Source organism: Macrosteles quadrilineatus, unplaced genomic scaffold, assembly GCF_028750875.1.
Source record: "Macrosteles quadrilineatus isolate MER2022 unplaced genomic scaffold, UCM_ALF_1.0 Scaffold_153__1_contigs__length_253293, whole genome shotgun sequence".
Classification (NCBI taxonomy): domain Eukaryota; kingdom Metazoa; phylum Arthropoda; class Insecta; order Hemiptera; family Cicadellidae; genus Macrosteles; species Macrosteles quadrilineatus.
The window spans coordinates 12,021-29,661 of NW_026542746.1; the positions used below are offsets into that span (position 1 = coordinate 12,021).

The window sequence follows — 17,641 nt, forward strand, 5'->3', positions numbered from 1 at the left end:
AGAAACCAAATATTAAAAAAAATAATTAAAAACGTATTGCGGAATTGAGTTTAGCATACAAAATTAGTTCAAAATTATGGGTCACAACACCACCTTCATATTTTAAATAATTTTACATATTAAAATGGCAGATCCAAGATGGCGGCCGGAAATATAGATCCGTCATAACCAAGTGAAGATAGGTCGACAACTAATGGTGTATACTTATCTTTACCTAGCACTATTTTGAAATTATGGTCTTCTTTGTAAAAGCACAATGTTAAAATGGGCTAAAAATAAAGTTATATAGAGGTCTCATAACTTTAGAATGGATCAAGATTTTTTTAAACGGATTGCAGCATCGTATTCAGTGGTAAAAGTCTAGTTTGAAACGATGGGTCAAAACCCTACCTTTACATTTGGAAAAAATTTTTTTTTCCAATATGGCGGATCCAAGATGGTGGCCAAAAATTTATACCCAGTCAAAATGGAGTAGGTGTAGCCGGCAAAAGATGAGTCATGACTGGGCCGGCTACACCACGCACGCTACCGTACCAGTATTATAATTGGCCAATTTTTGTTTAATGTTCAGTTGTTTTCGTGTTTGTGTCTAGTGTGTTATAACGACTCTTCACAGTAATGAAGAGGATTGTGTGTTTGGAATGTATTTTCAACTTGGTATCAGCTTGAAAATGAACCTTTAGGTTCGAAACCTGGGTCGCTGACCTAAATTCCAGGATCACTGACAAGTACTACAGGTATTTAACCTTTTTATTAGTAAATCACGTGATCCAGAGGCTAAACATGTGTGTTTATTTGTACTTTAACATTAATAATAACCCTTTGATTACACAATATATGGTTATACAATGTACTAAATATTAACAATAATGCTGGGAAGATGGGTGGTTAAAGTGCTCGCCTGGTGATCGCTATAGTTCGATCCTGAGAAAAGTGTATAGCTTTTTGATGGTTCGAAACTGGACGCACCTGTTTGATCATTAGGCTTTAATTAATGGTCCTGGCTAATGAAACAGCTGGGTCTGAGTCAGTAATAATGCTACACATGGTATCTCACTCCATTTTTCACTCATATTTGTGTTAAAATAGTAAATACGCATTTATTTCGGCGTCCCCATTTCAGTTGGTAATTTAATATGCTCGTAATACAGTAATGGTAATTTTTAGGTTGGGTGTAGATTCGTTAAGAAATGTATAGTAACTGATTCAGCCTGTTATTTATTTATTTTTCAAAAATAGAGGAAACAGAACTAATTAAATTTTATCCCACTCATATTTTATGAACACATGTTAAATATCACTTGTTATTGATTTTTCAGACGGAAAACTATCTCTACAGTTTTGCTGTGACTTACATATTTTTTTATTTACTCGTAAAATAATAATTTATTGTACAATATTGCTTTAGTTATTAATCACTACCTATTCTAAAACTTCAAAATATTACCTAAAAATCACAAGGTAATGAAGCACAAGAAATATATCAAAATACTTCATATAATTAATACATTATTAAATAAAAACTAAAACATATATTACAATAAATATACATCATCTCCCATATTTCAAATTTTCTCAGATCTTTAATACTATACAAGTAGCTCGAGGAAACATGTGGAGAAGACCTTTAAAAATAGTGATAACATACTATTTATCCATCAAAACTATGAAAATGAGCGATAAAATGGAATACGAAGGAAAGTTGCTAACTAAGAGAGTCAGGTACTTAGAAACACCGAGGAGGAAGCTCGGGTATTTCACTAGATGACTAAATAATACAAAGTTAGAAATATGAATACGATCTCAACAAATTAGCATCACATTTACGAAGGACAGAGGAAAATATTTACAATAGTCACAGTAATAATCAAATAGAACATTTAGGAATCACATAGCATAGCTTGACAGGGACGGATTACTAAATACTTATAAAGCCTCTAAGAATTAAAAAATTCATTTAAATTGTATAAATAGATCTTAGGCTTCATATTACCCTGACAGTTCATTAATGTTCTTAGAACGCAGCTATGCCTTTGATCACAAGATAGATTCCCTTTTTATTTCTTCACTGGACAAAGCTTGTGTCAGTGGATTGTTTGGTTCTTCTGAGACACTTTTATCGTTGTGCAAATTGGTGTTATTTCGTTTACTTTTTGAATGTGGACTTCTTTATTACTGAAGAAGTACTTGTAGATACCTTTGAGAGTATAGCCGAGACCCAAAGCCATAAAACCACACGAGACGCAGACAAACTAAAACAAAAAGTAACATGTTAGTTCATTTGTATTAGTGTGTACAGTGGTTTATTTCTAGAAAGTAGCTTACTGGCACTAACGTATGTACTATGGCCCTATATCTATCATACACTATTCTTCTTGTTCCCCCAGTTTAGATACTCTGCTAAAACGACAAAAAAATAAATCGTAAATGTAATGCTTGTACAGTGTTATATATTTTATACGGCACTGTGCAGTTTTGGTTGGATGGTCGATGTGTTTGTTGCACTGTGGTTGCACTGTGCAGTTTTGGTTGGATGGTCAGTGTGTTTGGTGCATTGTGCAGTTTTGGTTGGTTGGTCGGTGTGTTTGTTGCACTGTGCAGTTTTGGTTGGATGGTCAGTGTGTTTGGTGCATTGTGCAGTTTTGGTTGGATGGTCGGTGTGTTTGGTTCACTGTGCAGTTTTGGTTGGATGGTCAGTGTGTTTGGTGCACTGTGCAGTTTTGGTTGGATAGTCAGTGTGTATAGTGCACTGTGCAGTTTTGGTTGGATAGTCGGTGTGTTTGGTGCACTGTGCAGTTTTGGTTTTGGATTGAATTTGAATTTGGATGGTCGGTGTGTTTGTTGCACTGTGCAGTTTTGGTTAAATGGACGGTGTGTTTGGTGCACTGTGCAGTTTTGGTTGGATGGTCGGTGTGTTTGGTGCACTGTGCAGTTTTGGTTGGATGGTCGGTGTGTTTGGTGCACTGTGCAGTTTTGGTTGGTTGGTCGGTGTGTTTGGTGTACTGTGCAGTTTTGGTTGGTTGTTCGGTGTGTTTGGTGCACTGTGCAGTTTTGGTTGGATGGTTGGTGTGTTTGGTGCACTGTGCAGTTTTGGTTGGTTGGTCGGTGTGTTTGGTGCACTGTGCAGTTTAGGTTGGATGGTCGGTGTGTTTGGTGCACTGTGCAGTTTTGATTGGTTGGTCGGTTTGTTTGGTGCACTGTGCAGTTTTGGTTGGATGGTCAGTGTGTTTGGTGCATTGTGCAGTTTTGGTTGGATGGTCGGTGTGTTTGGTTCACTGTGTAGTTTTGGTTGGATGGTCAGTGTGTTTGTGCACTGTGCAGTTTTGGTTGGATAGTCAGTGTGTATAGTGCACTGTGCAGTTTTGGTTGGATAGTCGGTGTGTTTGGTGCACTGTGCAGTTTTGGTTTTGGATTGAATTTGAATTTGGATGGTCGGTGTGTTTGTTGCACTGTGCAGTTTTGGTTAAATGGACGGTGTGTTTGGTGCACTGTGCAGTTTTGGTTGGATGGTCGGTGTGTTTGGTGCACTGTGCAGTTTTGGTTGGATGGTCGGTGTGTTTGGTGCACTGTGCAGTTTTGGTTGGTTGGTCGGTGTGTTTGGTGTACTGTGCAGTTTTGGTTGGTTGTTCGGTGTGTTTGGTGCACTGTGCAGTTTTGGTTGGATGGTTGGTGTGATTGGTGCACTGTGCAGTTTTGGTTGGTTGGTCGGTGTGTTTGGTGCACTGTGCAGTTTAGGTTGGATGGTCGGTGTGTTTGGTGCACTGTGCAGTTTTGATTGGTTGGTCGGTTTGTTTGGTGCACTGTGCAGTTTTGGTTGGTTGTTCGGTGTGGTTGGTGCACTGTGCAGTTTTGGTTGGATGGTTGGTGTGTTTGGTGCACTGTGCAGTTTTGGTTGGTTGTTCGGTGTGTTTGGTGCACTGTGCAGTTTTGGTTGGATGGTCGGTGTGTTTGGTGCACGCTTGGATGGTGGACTGACCTAAGGATTATACAGTGTTGGTATACGTTCGCACAGGCTGCTTCTGCAGAGAAACCTGTACTAATTTTTATACCCTACTCTAAAGGTTTTAAGTATATATATATAAAGTATATATAAATATATATAAAGAAGTATTTGAATTGTGATGTGCATCCATTTCAATATTCAAATATAAGAATAACATTAAACTTTGTAAAATTTGGGATTTCTTATTTATATCAACAAATTCTTCAAATTATTACAACCACAGTTTTAACGTCTATACATCTGCTTGTATCTATAATTGTAAAAAAAACTTGAAAAACTCACCTGTTCTCTGATTGGCAAAGCAAACATGTGCTTATTGGTCAGAATGTAAGTGAGAAGGGATTGCCACACGAGACCCAAGAATGTGTTGGTGCCAAATATGAGAGCAAAACTTTCATTCTTCAGGTGCTTAGCAACTTCGGCACTGCAACAATAAATATATTAAATTCACTGTAATACAAAATAAGACAATCTTGACAGTTAAAATATAACGTTTTCCGCATCATAAGCTAAAAATTTTATTAAATAAATTATGCTTATATTCTGACAGTAGATAGATTTTCAAAAGTACGTTTACACATGACTGCAAATGAGATTGGGAAAATAGTATCAAAATGCATAGTTAGACGAGAAGCAAAAACAATTAATTATATTTGGTGGAAAAATCTTTTCATTTTATGATGAGTCTATAAACCATTATTGGATGAAATAAATTTTGAAGTACTGTAAAGCAAAGATGTTTGACTTAAAAGTGTTTTAAACCATATATCTTTTAACACAACTTTACTATGAGGGTGGTTAAATAAGTCCTTAGAAAAATATAGAATGACATAACTTTTTAGGATAAATTTGATTTATTTTTCAACATAATCTCCTTTTATGTTGAACACACTTATAAAAATGTTTCACCGACCTCCTTATGCCGTCCAAATACTACAAGCTTGAAAGGTCTTTGAAATACTCTTCTATTTTAGTGATGACCTCATTATCAAACATGAAACTTACCCACCAAGCCACTTTTTAGGTTAGGAAGTAAATCAGCTGATGAATTTTACAAAATACTTTTCCTACAGTTACCTAACAATGTACATGTTCTCTCACTGATTTGAGAAAGCAAAGTGGCCAATTCGCTCACCAGTGAGACAATGTTAACATTGTCTCACTCTAATTAGGTACTTTGTCTCACTCACTCCAGATTTGCAACGTGAAGGCACGAAATAGTGAGCGCGTAACATGCAAACAAGGTTGTATGCGCGCGGAATTAATTATTAATTATTAAAAGTTAATTTAATAAATTTTAATTATTAAAAAATTAATTATTAAAAGTTTATTTCTGTGTAAAAATATGTCACGTTTCTTTACCAATTTATTTGTTTTATGGTAACTGTGTAGGAAAAATATAATGTGCAACTCGAGTGCAAAGTGCAATTGCCTCACTCGCCTACGGCTCATGAGTAAGTATTTCTCTCGAGTGAGTCAATTGCTCACTTTGCTCACTAGTTGCCCAAATAACTATTGTCAGCTGTTTAAGTTGTGAAGTTGGCTGTAAACAAATTATTTGCAATACTATGAGTGGTGTTTATATCTTTTACTAAGGACTTTTTGAACCCCCTTGTAACTGTTAAAATACTTATCTACACCTTATTGTAGTAAATAACAAAAACAAGTAATTGTTGATATTCACACCTGCAGATTAATAAGCTTGAAATGGAATCTTTAATAAGTGTCCTAGTTTATGGTTTAGTCCTTGAAATGTACAGTAAAAATACTGTGTTTTAGGTAAACCTCCACGAATAGCTATCAAATATTTGACAAGTGCAAAGAGCACGTGAGATCATCTCCTAAGTAAAGTTACAACATTGAAGAGTTATATCAGCTGTGGACTGTGAGTCCAGCTGTCACTTTTGTTTATTAGCTTTGTTATCAGCTATAGGCTATATATAAGTGAGTATAATTTCATCTGTGGTTGCATCTGGTATCTTAGGAAAAAAATACCAACTCATAATTTAGACCCTGTTTTGACGTTTTTATTACCAAATTAACAAACTGCTCTTGTCCGTATCAATACAAATAATACTTTTTGTCAAGGTGTGAGATTGAACTTACTTGGCAACTACGCTCATAATGTCAAACAGCATACAGAAAGCGACGTATATACAATATGAGACGATGATGGATGATGTGGTGGCGTTAAATAGCAGAAACATTCCCTTGAACAATGTGCAGATTCCAAGAACCAGTTCACCTCTGAATCTCCAGTCTATTTGAATACTTCCGATTAAATAGCAAGAAATGCCACCTGGAACACACCAAATTTAATTAAAAAGAAATATTAATGGCACATGTTTATTTAGCTGGAAAATCACAAATGTTATAATCCAACTGCCTAAAACCGTTGTTTGTTTGGATGTAGAACTCAGAGAAGTGACTTTTTGCCTTGGACACAAGCAACACGATTCCCTGCTCAGGTAAAGCTATAAATCACTAAAGACGGTGACACACTATCGATCTTTTCCCCAAACGGAGAAAAGGGAGGTCGAAGGGAGCATGTTCGATAGTGTGTCAGGGGTCCGTACAACGATTCAGACAGCAAACCAGACATCAGGCCGAGCAGGGAGATGAGCGCTCTGGAGGCGGTTTTTTAGCGAAAGATCAAAGAAAAGATCGGTCCGATGTATGGAGTGATGTATGATAGTGTGTCACGGTATATTTTTGCCCCTTTACGTTGTCGGGAGCGCCACACTGAGTGGCCGCCTGCGCTAGCGTTGATACTTCTAATTTAATATGGATATTAAACTCTTTAACTGGTAAAATAAATAAATGTTGGGTAATATTTTTCTGTAGTATATTATAGGCATTTATGTTGTAATTTTGTGGTTTGTTTGGTCAAGGTTGAAAATGTATTTTACATGTTGAAACCGTTAAATGAATGATACCAATAATGCTTAACTTGAATTAAGTAATTGATGTTAAAACCTACTTAAATTCTTTCAAAATTAATATAAACACAAATATTATTAAAGACAGTTAAAATTATCATTCCATGTTTTACTACTCTTTTAGGTACTTACGTATTATACGGAGGCCACTTATTTTACAGCGCGCTGCGGCGGTTAGGTTATGTTGGGTTATCATAAGTTTTTATGACTCATCTCGTATAGTTCGATTCATAACGAAACTAGGAAAGTTCTACAAACATATTTATGATAACCCAACTTAACCCAACCGCCGCAGCGCTCTGTAAAATAAGTGGCCTCCGTATAATACGTAAGTACCCTCTTTTATTATAACTGCCTCTGCGCTCTTACTTACACATGCTCTCCATCTCTCTCTAAACTCCCTTTTTCCGCACTCGGTAGAACTTGTCTAGTCTTTGTCTTGTTCAAGGAAATGTCCGGATTGAAATTTTGCTTATATTTACCTCCCATCTCTCTTCACCCTGCTCAGTTCGGGATCTTGATCGGGGAAAAGATCGATAGTGTGTTTTAGTCAATGTTTGCCGTTTGGCTCTTTCTGTTTGATTGGCATGAGGGAAATTAGGCTTCTATCGCCAAGCACCTTGGATTTTACTTTTTTAAACTTTCTACTTAATTTTTTTACAGCTTAAATTATTTATGGCAGCTGATTAAAGAAATCAGCTAGAAGAAAGGTCAGTAAGAAAAATCTTTTCAAACTTAACTTTAAAGTATTGCTTTAAATATAGAAAATTTACCAATTTTATGTATGGAAACTGAAACTTGCACTTTCACTAACATCATGAGAGTAAATGTTAATAGCCTAAAACAATCATCTTCACATTGTAATTTATGGTTTTGCTGTTTGAAAATTTTATGAAAATATGTATACCTAGAACTCAACAACTCTCGAGAAAATAAATATAGTTATTTGTTTTGTAAATATTGGTACAATACTTACTAACGATGGTATTCACAGCTTCCACCCCTCCGTTGTACTTATTCTGACTTCCATGATTGATTTCTGACCATAGAACTTGGATATAGTAATCAGTCACCTATAACACCAGAACATATTATCAAAGGGTTATTCTTTTCTTGGCAATAGTATCAGATGCTGAAGCCATCGTAAACAATGAGTAGATTTAACTTCCTGTAATATCCAAACATGGCCTTTTGTGTTGTGTTTACTTAGTTAATACACCTAAACTTTGGACTGATTTTCTCAAATGTAGGGATTTTGAGAACATGAATGAAGTTGGGTGTGTGTCAGATGTTCAGGAAACACATGGCACTTGTATACAATTTATAACCATCTCTTGATAAAATGGTTAGTGACCTGAATAGTACTATTAGCCTATTCATCTTATTGACAATATGGTCAAATGGCTTTTAAGTGTTTGACTAAAACAGGGCTAATGCTGCGGATAACATCCGCTATTTGATGGCCAGACTTTCTTTTTTACTCCTATATACGAAGATAGATACTACTTTGTAAGACTATTTACTTTTTAGAAGAGCTAAAAATTTCCAGAATCAAGTACAAAAGTAACAGTATCCAGCAGTTTCAAAACTTTTTAATTTAACAACCCACCTCTTCATCTTGTCTTTTTTTTTTTTTGCGACTCACTCATTAAATAATGGTACTAATTATTTCTTCTTTAAAAGAAATGTGATTATGACTGTTTTCATCATGATCAGTTAACTTAATAAAATAAAATCAAATCAAAATGCTTTATTCATAAAGTACAGTTTTGTACATTTAATGGAGTATACTAAATCTATCTTAAATTCATAATTTACAAATGTGCATATCTTAGACCATTATTATAATTAAAAACCTAGAACTAGTAAATTAAAATAAACCAAAAACCAAGTAAATTATCAACTAACGCTAAGAGGGGAGGTGGAAAAATACTCTTCCAGGGAATAAAACGCTTTCTCCACTAAATAATGTTTTGGTTTTCTCATGAAATTCCTCCTGATTCGTTCATTTCTGATTTCATTAGGGAGATGCTTAAAAAATGTTATTCCTATATAGGATGTTTTTTTCATAGAATTTTAATTTATGTTTACTTGAAACAAGGAATTATTTATGCCGAGCTTTGTAAGGGTGATAATTTGTCTCAGAAGTGCTCAAGCTGTTTTTTTCTAGAATAATTGTGTTGTAAAATATATTTACCTACGACCGTTTTTTAAAGTAGCCATTTCAGTCCAGTTCTAAGAATTGAAAAGTTTCACTTTACAGCTGTTTACTTTCATATCCGCATAGTTTCATTTCATATCCGCATAGTTTTCTCATATCCACACAGGTAACGGACCGATGAGGTTCAAGTATTGAGAGAAAAGAATTAAAATTGTAATGCTTCGAACGTCAACTAATCAGCTGATCAGCTGATCAGTTGACCAATTTAATTGTTGATCCGACTTGTTCATGTTGATACTCGTGTATTCTTAATTAAGTTGGTGGAAGTCCAAAAATAAATGAAATATTTGCCGAATTGTACCTGATACAATATTATTTATGGTAAGAATGCTGCTAGCAATGTAATATTTAACGAAGTTTAACAAACACGTAATTACAGGAAATCAGCTGATTATACAACAAGTCGTTGCATCACTTTCAGTGGCAATGACAATACACAAAAACATAACCTCTCTAAAAAGTTATCATTAGTGATTGTTAGTAATTAAATCCAGATTGATAGTAATTAAAAAACGGTCGTAGGTAAAGTAGTGTACGCAACTCGCGTTAATAGTCTTTACGACACTCGTAGAAGTTTTAAAGGCACTCGCCAAGGCTCGTGCCTTAAATTTTCTACTTGTGTCGTAAAGACTCACTTAACGCATTCGTTGCGTAAACTACTATTGCCATATACTGTTACAATTTTCAGTTCTTTGAATTTGTTTTTGGTTGTTTCGTTGTGTTCTAATTAAAACATTATTCTGATTGCTATTTTTTAAAGTATTATCATTATGTAAAGGGAAATCTGGGAAACATGCCTCTAAAAATAACTTAAGTATCAAAACATAAGACATAGTAAATGGTGGCTTTTTATAAACATGGATTTAGTTATTTTTAGGTTCGTAAAAAACCCCAGAGTCAATTTATCAAACTTTATACATGTGAAACTTGCTTGACAAGCTTATTAGGACAAAAGACCGACCAAATATAAATTTGTTTTAATGTAATATAGTTGGCCGCTCATAACTTTGAATAGCCAATAAACATTAAGTAGTGGTGTTCTGATAAAGCAAATCTGCGTAAAATGTACTTCGACACCTGGTGACATTATGACCACTGCAGGTATGTTAACAAGCTATTGTGTAAAGTGAAGTTTACGAGGAATAACATGGCTGATGTCATCATAAATGATTATAATGAAATAATGGAACTGAGTTTGGTAAGGTTAGATTAAAGAGCAAAATTAATTAGAAATCAATACAGGTTTTATAAAAAGAAAAACATGTGGAGAATTAATTTCTCATTATTCTACCTATTTGAAGTATTATTTTACTATACATGAGATAATGTTAGACAAATATAGTTGAGATATCTATCTTACTTGTTGGAATCCTCCGGTAGCCAGAATCCACCAGATGCACCATTTCACAACATAAGGGTTTGTGTAGGCTTCCTTGAAGTCCTGGAGCAATAACCACACTGCGTAGCTGTAAGTTTTCTCTTTTTCTGGGTACAACAGTTTTCATTAGAATGATTTTTCATATATGCATTAAGATATTGGTTGCATCTTTATAGTTATAATTTTTTGTTTTGTCCAAAAAATAGTATATATTTCATTACTAGGACCGGAAGTAGCATTTTCCAGTGCGTTCTCAATGTTTTTAGGGTTTTTTTCACATGCGAGGAGAAGCCGAGTATGTGACAGCTATTTTCACGTACGAGGTGAAACCAACGATGGGAATAATGGAGCAAGTGCCGGAAAATAACTCTCGATATGAGTTATAAACGATACTCTTCATCACACAAAAATACACAAACACAGAATAACATAGGTACCTCAGTAATATTACAACTATTTTATTTCTCAATTAATTTGTTTAAACATCAACATAAAATAAAATCTTCTGAAAGGAAACCTACGTATATTTTCGATAAATTTTTAAAACATGAAAATAAATGAAAATATTTTAAAGGAAACCTACATATATTTTTATAAATAAATTTTTTAACATCAAAATAAAAGAATAAAACAACCTTTAACAATACATACAGCTGATTCAAATCATTAAATTAAACTGTAACAAAACAGTAGCGCGTGTAGTGAGTAAAATTGGAGAACTAATCGAGAGAGAGGGAAAGTAAATTTAGAGCGAGGGAAAATCAGCTGATCGATTTTCCCTAAATTAGAGCTTGGGAAACAACTACTTTCATTGATGTCAGCTGTTATCAAAAATAGTTACTTTCATTACGGAGTGATGAAAAAAACATTTAAAACTGATTGGATTGAACGGGAAGTATTGATACATAGAATAATTGTTATGAGAGGTGAAGTGCCTAGGGACCGAGTCAATATTTTAGAAGATGAAAAATAGGTTTTGCTTGAACCAAACTGACCTTTTGTAAGGATAAAAAAAACAACAAAGCCAACTGAACCATACTAAGTGGGCATGTCTCTGTTTATAAACTATTTCACTATTTGATACCATTTGAGCAGATGATAGAATCAGCAAACAGTCCTAAAATTGTGATCCACCTGTAGAAATGTTACCATGTGGTATTTCAATTTTAAAAACCATTTAAATACAATCCTCAATTGTTTCAAAACAATGATTATAAGGTAAAATGAACAGAATCGCTACAACGACTAAATTAATATATTACATTTGTCCTAGTATAACCTTAAAGGAAACTTATGGAGTTAAAACTTAACAGAAAGAAAGAGAAATGAAGAAGTAGATGAGTTTGAGACGTAGGATAATCAAATTATAGTTTAAAATCTAAAAACTCAGAACAATCAAATTTAAGATTACCTGTAATTCCACTCTCTGGGTTGGATTTGCTTTCTTTAGCATACACACCTTGCTTCATTGAGGGTAGTAAAATAGCACATATTAATGCCATTACAGACGCTGAAAAATATCAATGCATTATACTATATTATATTACTTTAAATAGTTAAACTACATTTTAGTCTTGAGATATAGGACTTTATAAGTTTCAGGAAGGGGAGATGTAGGCATTCCATTGTTAATGTTTCTTTTCAATGTCATATAATTACCTACATAAATTCCTATTTATTTCTCAAAATCATTGAATTTTGTTCAAAATTATATCTGTAAGATCTTTCATCGGAAGACCCAACCTAAGGTAATTAAAATATAATATATATAGCTGTTTATGAGAATAGTTTTGAAAATAGGATTAAAACACATTTCCTAATTCTCTGAATTTTCAGTGTGTATAATCAAACAAACATTACTTTTCATGGTACAGAGGTTTTCTTGAAAATCTAGACTAAAAGTTGCTAGGAGATTGTCTTAAATAAAGCTTAAATATGACAATATGAGAATGAAAAACATCAATTGTTTCACTAACTCACCGACTAAAGATATTTTATTGAGATCTTCAATCTTGCAGTAGAAGAAGGAAAGTGCCACCTGAGCGAGGACGGCGGAGAAGAGTGTTCCAGCCTTCGGTGCGATCCTGATTACTGCAGTCACAATCTGGTAGTGCTCCCGATCTACTTTATTGTAGATGTATGTTTTGTACGCTAAACTGCAGGCTTTGGTTGTAGCGAAAAAGAATTGATTTAGCTGAAAATAAAACAAGAGTCAAAACTATTTCATGAGTGAGACAATTTGCAAGAAAATTATTAATAATTCTACAAGATTTTTTCGGTCTAATTACTCCAACGACGGTTTAAACTGTTTTCATGACAAACTTACATAGATTCACACTCTCAATTCATTACCTATCTACAAAAATGAATTTAATTGTGTCCTTTACATTCAAAAATATCAATTTCATCATATTTATTATTTAATTCTCTTAGTTACACAAACAAATTATATCATGCCTATTTTCTTCTCTTAAAATCTCTTTTTAATCGTTCATTTGCTAAATAATCAAGTAATAAATATAATTTAGGTATAATTTTTAATCACAGAAGAACATTAGATAGTGAGAACTTCAGATAGTGTGAACACTTCTCTAATTATCTCAAATTTAATAATACACAAACTCTTTTAATAGAACAAAATGATAAGATACCTTGATAAGAAGCTCTTACAAACAAGCCTTTATTATTTAAGAGCAGAAATCAAGGTATAGCTTAATCTCAATCACTCACTTGCATATCTAGCAATGTAACTCCAAATACAAGCAGAGATTTGTGCAGAACAAACCCAAGGGCACCACAGACGATGATGGGTTTGTACCTGAGGATGTCAGTGACCAGTAGAACCACTGATGTTTGTACCACGCTTCCATACACGGACACAGGGTAAATGTCTTGCGTCACCTGGGGATAGTAGGTTCGGTTATATTTGATTTATTTGTGTTTTTGTACAGGGTGTAATAATTACCATTAAAATAATTCTCATAAGCCAAGTTAAAAATTTTGGCACAGAGCCTAGACAACAACGGTTATTGAACCTTACTTATTTTCATCAATGACTTATTTCCCATGTAATTTGATTAAATCAGTGTGTGGAATTGGGAAATCAAGTGCATTTGGCAGTTCTGTTTATTTAAATTTAAATGTTAATGCAAATGTAAACATTGTGAGTTTTCCAGTTTTTGCCATAGAGACCATTCGAACTGTCAAATTAAAGTGTTTACAGCTGACTACAAGTAATATTTTTCGATTTACATTCTTTCAAAATGTAAACATTGAAACTTTGGAAGCCCATGGGTCATAGCCCAAAGGATGTATAAGAACAGAAATACATGTGTTAACTAGGTATATAAGCTACCTACAATAATGAGAAATTTTATTTAAATCAGTTCAGTGGCGTGATTGAGTAACACACACACCAGTCTCATTTTTATATATTAGTATAGTGAGATTGCTGCTGAAAACGAGTTTTCGTAGCTTGAAACATCTGTGAAATATACATTTAATAGGTAACCTATATCTGTCACTACTAGCAACTGGGTAAGTGGACTCCCATCTCATCTTATAAAATTTAATATTAAGTGTGTCAAGGCTGTTCAATTCAAAAATTATCATTCCGTTGTATAAGACTAATAACTTTTACAGGAATTTAGATTAGAGACACAAACAAGTCATGTTTGTTTATTTTGAAACTTATGGATTACATCAGAGTAGGAGTAGGCCTACTCTGATAAGTCAATACAAATGATAAAATAACAATGTGGACTAAGCCTTATCTGCATCCATAATAAAGACATAATATTTATCTTTTAAATAGCCATTCTAGTTCAAACATAAAAAAATATTCTATGATCCAAAAGTAAAAAACATCAAAGAAGTACCAAGACAATTTTACATTCCTTAATGTCACTGAAGTGAATTACCAAACTCATTAACTAAATATCAATTAATTGAAAAAATTAGCCTTGATCCAGAGGCTAACCCATCATGAAATTAATTGAAGGAAGTAAAAGGTTTGGTTTTATTTTTCGTGTTGTAATCTGTTTTTATTAAATTTACTTACAGACAGTCACATTTTAAAAAGTATAAACATTTAACTTTGTTTTCATTGTTTCTTGTTGGCTGAACAAACATTTGAATCTTTGTGGTGAATGTTACCATAATGTGTGTCCAACTGTGACTGTGGAAACTTTTGAATGAATCACAGCTGTTTATTGTGTCAAGTCTCATATTCTACATGAAGAATCACCAGTGACTGTAGTTATATAAATTATTATACTTTACAAAACTTACCCTTCTAACGTTTTGTGTTATCTGATTTTTAAAGACATAAATATTAATCACCTTATTTTGTTGTCTTCATTCTTGAGGTAAAGGTTTGTATTCACCCTGTACATTTCGCCAGCTTTTGTGGCATCTTCAGGGGGTCTTCTAGATAATAGACAATAGACAATTTGTAGTGTTAGAGTTATAGAAGATATGAAGGAAGAAACCCCCTGTAGATGCCACACAAGTTGGTGAAATGAACACAGGGCGAATACAAGCTTTAACCTCAAGAAGCAAAGGCAACAAAAAGTTAATTAATAGTATATCTTCCAAGTTTGACACAGTTAAGATAAAACTATGTAAAAAGTATACTCCAAGCTAAAATCTCACAACCAATGAGACATGGTTGGAAACGATTTTTTGAAGAGGGGGTGGATTAAATAAAGTTTAGAAATATTCAGTAAAGATCCTACAATACGAGAAATTACTTTATATGATTCAATCATCTTAGATTGTTGTTGGACAAATATTCTAAAACATTGTCAAATGTAAAATGTCAAGTTGCAGCTTAGTACCATGTGTAAGAATGAAAAAATGTTAAAAGTATTTAAACCACATAAACAAATTGTATTTTGGTACGCTATCTGTATCAGTGATTTTAGTAACAACTCGGTCATTATGTATTGCTCTGTTCAAACAACTTTAATACTAATAGAGAACACGATCGATCGCTCTCTCAGTGAAGTCATTAATTAGGATGGCAGAAAGTTATTCAACATTAAACCTAGTATTAAAATAGTAGTGGTTTTTAAACCTCCCTAGTGTTTCTTTACATACATCATTGATTTTTTAAAGCATAGATAAATTTATACAAACTATAGATGGATTGTATTTGAAATCATTACACTTATCAAGTCTAATAGTTTCTCCATTGAACTTACCTGTGTCACTGTGAAATTGAACTTTGGACCGACGAAGAACTCAGCTAAGTAAGGACTTTCTGGTGAAATGTTTTTCAAAAATCCGTAGGTTGCGATCAGAGCTGTGACAATAATCCATCTGTTCTGAGATTTCTACAACACAATCAGTTTGTTTTAACCTTCTGTTTTGCTGAGAATAAGTGAGGGTTCTAAGATTTTTGAAAATGTCTCTATGCTAGTTAGTTAAGATCGCAAAGTGATTATTATCAGTATAGAACTTACATATGTTTATGGCTTGATGGGAAACACCATAAGAAGTATAGGAAATAAACCTATTAGCTTTATAGGCCTAATATGTTATACAGGGTGAGGTAATGAAAGTGCCCAATTTTCTTTTACTGTTACATGGTAAGTAATGCTACAATGATTGAACAGCTGTGCTTATAATATCGATAAAACTATGCCATTGTACTTAACATGGTGCTACGGAGTTATTAACGCTTTGAATTTGACGTGGAAACCTTTTTAAGAGTATTGATTCTTTTGCAAACACTCAGAGATTGTTTTGATCACATTTCATCGTTTGGAACAACAGCTTCAACCCAAAAAATAATCTGTGGAAAAAAAAAAACTTTCTACCATACCAGTAAATGTGGTAAGAGTGCGAGTCGCAGTAACTCGACCCCCAAAGAGTTCTGCAGGAAGGCTTCATTGTTGAAAGCTTTTTCGTTGACTCTTTTATTTCTTTGGAGCTCTCCCTATAAGCTACTTAAAACTCAAGGTTTTTCAAAGTCGTCCCAAGGTGTACTAGAATATACTTGAACTGAAGCTACAAATTCCCCACAAAATTTAAGCAATTCCTGAAGAAATAATGAAAGTTTGTTTGATGGAATTTTCCAGCGACTATAGGAATGTCAAGTAGGATAAGGACATCACTTGAAGGAGGTTGTTTTAAATAAATGAAAGATATTATCCCATCAAATTAAAATGGAATAAGATAAGCTTTGTTACCATGTGCTATTCATATCTATAGGGTAAATATTATTGAATGTTACTATTTATAAATTGTGGTCTTCTCATTGCCTCATCCTATACAGTACATATTTTCAAAAAATATTTTCTTGTAATTAATTACAGTACATATTTATACACATATTTATTACATACATTATATGTACATATTCATTTTATTTTTAACCATACAAAATTATTGAAACCCTCCACCTGTGTTCAAAGCTACAAAATAATTTTTTAGAAAATAAATTATGAATTGAAATAGTTAGCAGTTTATAAACTCAATATTTTGTCAAGAACTTCAGTAAAAATGTAATTTACATGTTATAGTTCCTAAAATTGATGATACAAAAATATTTTACATCGTATAAAATATCTACATCAGTTAAACAACAGTAATTAATTAGTCATTATACACATTATTTTTTTATCAAATGAACAAAGAATAACCAAAATCGAGGTAACACACCACCTCTCTTCTCTCACTATAGAAATTTGGTTGTGCCCACAGTAAATTCCAATTCCATTGCCAGGTATATCAGAACGTTTTTAATTAGTGTAGTAAGTTTAAAATTAGTTTTTGTCCTTGGATGTGAAATGACCTATAATGCAGGCTCCTATTAGATATTGTTTCCTTTTTAAATCTGAGTTTTTATACTATATAGGGAATGTGTACTCTTATATCATGGATTCCTTCTACTTTAGAGATAACCAAAATTTAAAAAAAAATTAGAGAATCTGAGACATAGATGTTAGTAAATATTGCTTTAGAGCAGGGCTTTAAAGGATTTGGTAATGAATAATGATTAGGTTCAACAGCAGGCTTAAAAATAGATGAAAATTAATGAAAATATAAAAGTAATGAATACAGAAAGACTTTTCTGAGCTATAACTCCTTCTTCA

General features: G+C 33.3%; 1 protein-coding gene across 1 annotated transcript in view; it reads right to left on the reverse strand.

Annotated features, from left to right (window-relative positions):
- Nucleotides 1-1,987: 1,987 nt before the first annotated feature.
- Nucleotides 1,988-17,641, reverse strand: part of LOC128982182 (folate transporter 1-like) — a 32,842-nt gene continuing 17,188 nt past the window's right edge. Inside the window, exons 2-10 of the mRNA XM_054401246.1 lie at nucleotides 15,746-15,877; nucleotides 13,272-13,442; nucleotides 12,522-12,735; nucleotides 11,953-12,051; nucleotides 10,524-10,648; nucleotides 7,919-8,015; nucleotides 6,110-6,302; nucleotides 4,286-4,427; nucleotides 1,988-2,252 (exon numbers count right to left, since the gene is read on the reverse strand). Of these exons, the coding sequence (XP_054257221.1) occupies nucleotides 2,085-2,252; nucleotides 4,286-4,427; nucleotides 6,110-6,302; nucleotides 7,919-8,015; nucleotides 10,524-10,648; nucleotides 11,953-12,051; nucleotides 12,522-12,735; nucleotides 13,272-13,442; nucleotides 15,746-15,877 (1,341 nt within the window). The 3' untranslated portion in view covers nucleotides 1,988-2,084. The remainder of the gene's footprint in view (nucleotides 2,253-4,285; nucleotides 4,428-6,109; nucleotides 6,303-7,918; nucleotides 8,016-10,523; nucleotides 10,649-11,952; nucleotides 12,052-12,521; nucleotides 12,736-13,271; nucleotides 13,443-15,745; nucleotides 15,878-17,641) is intronic.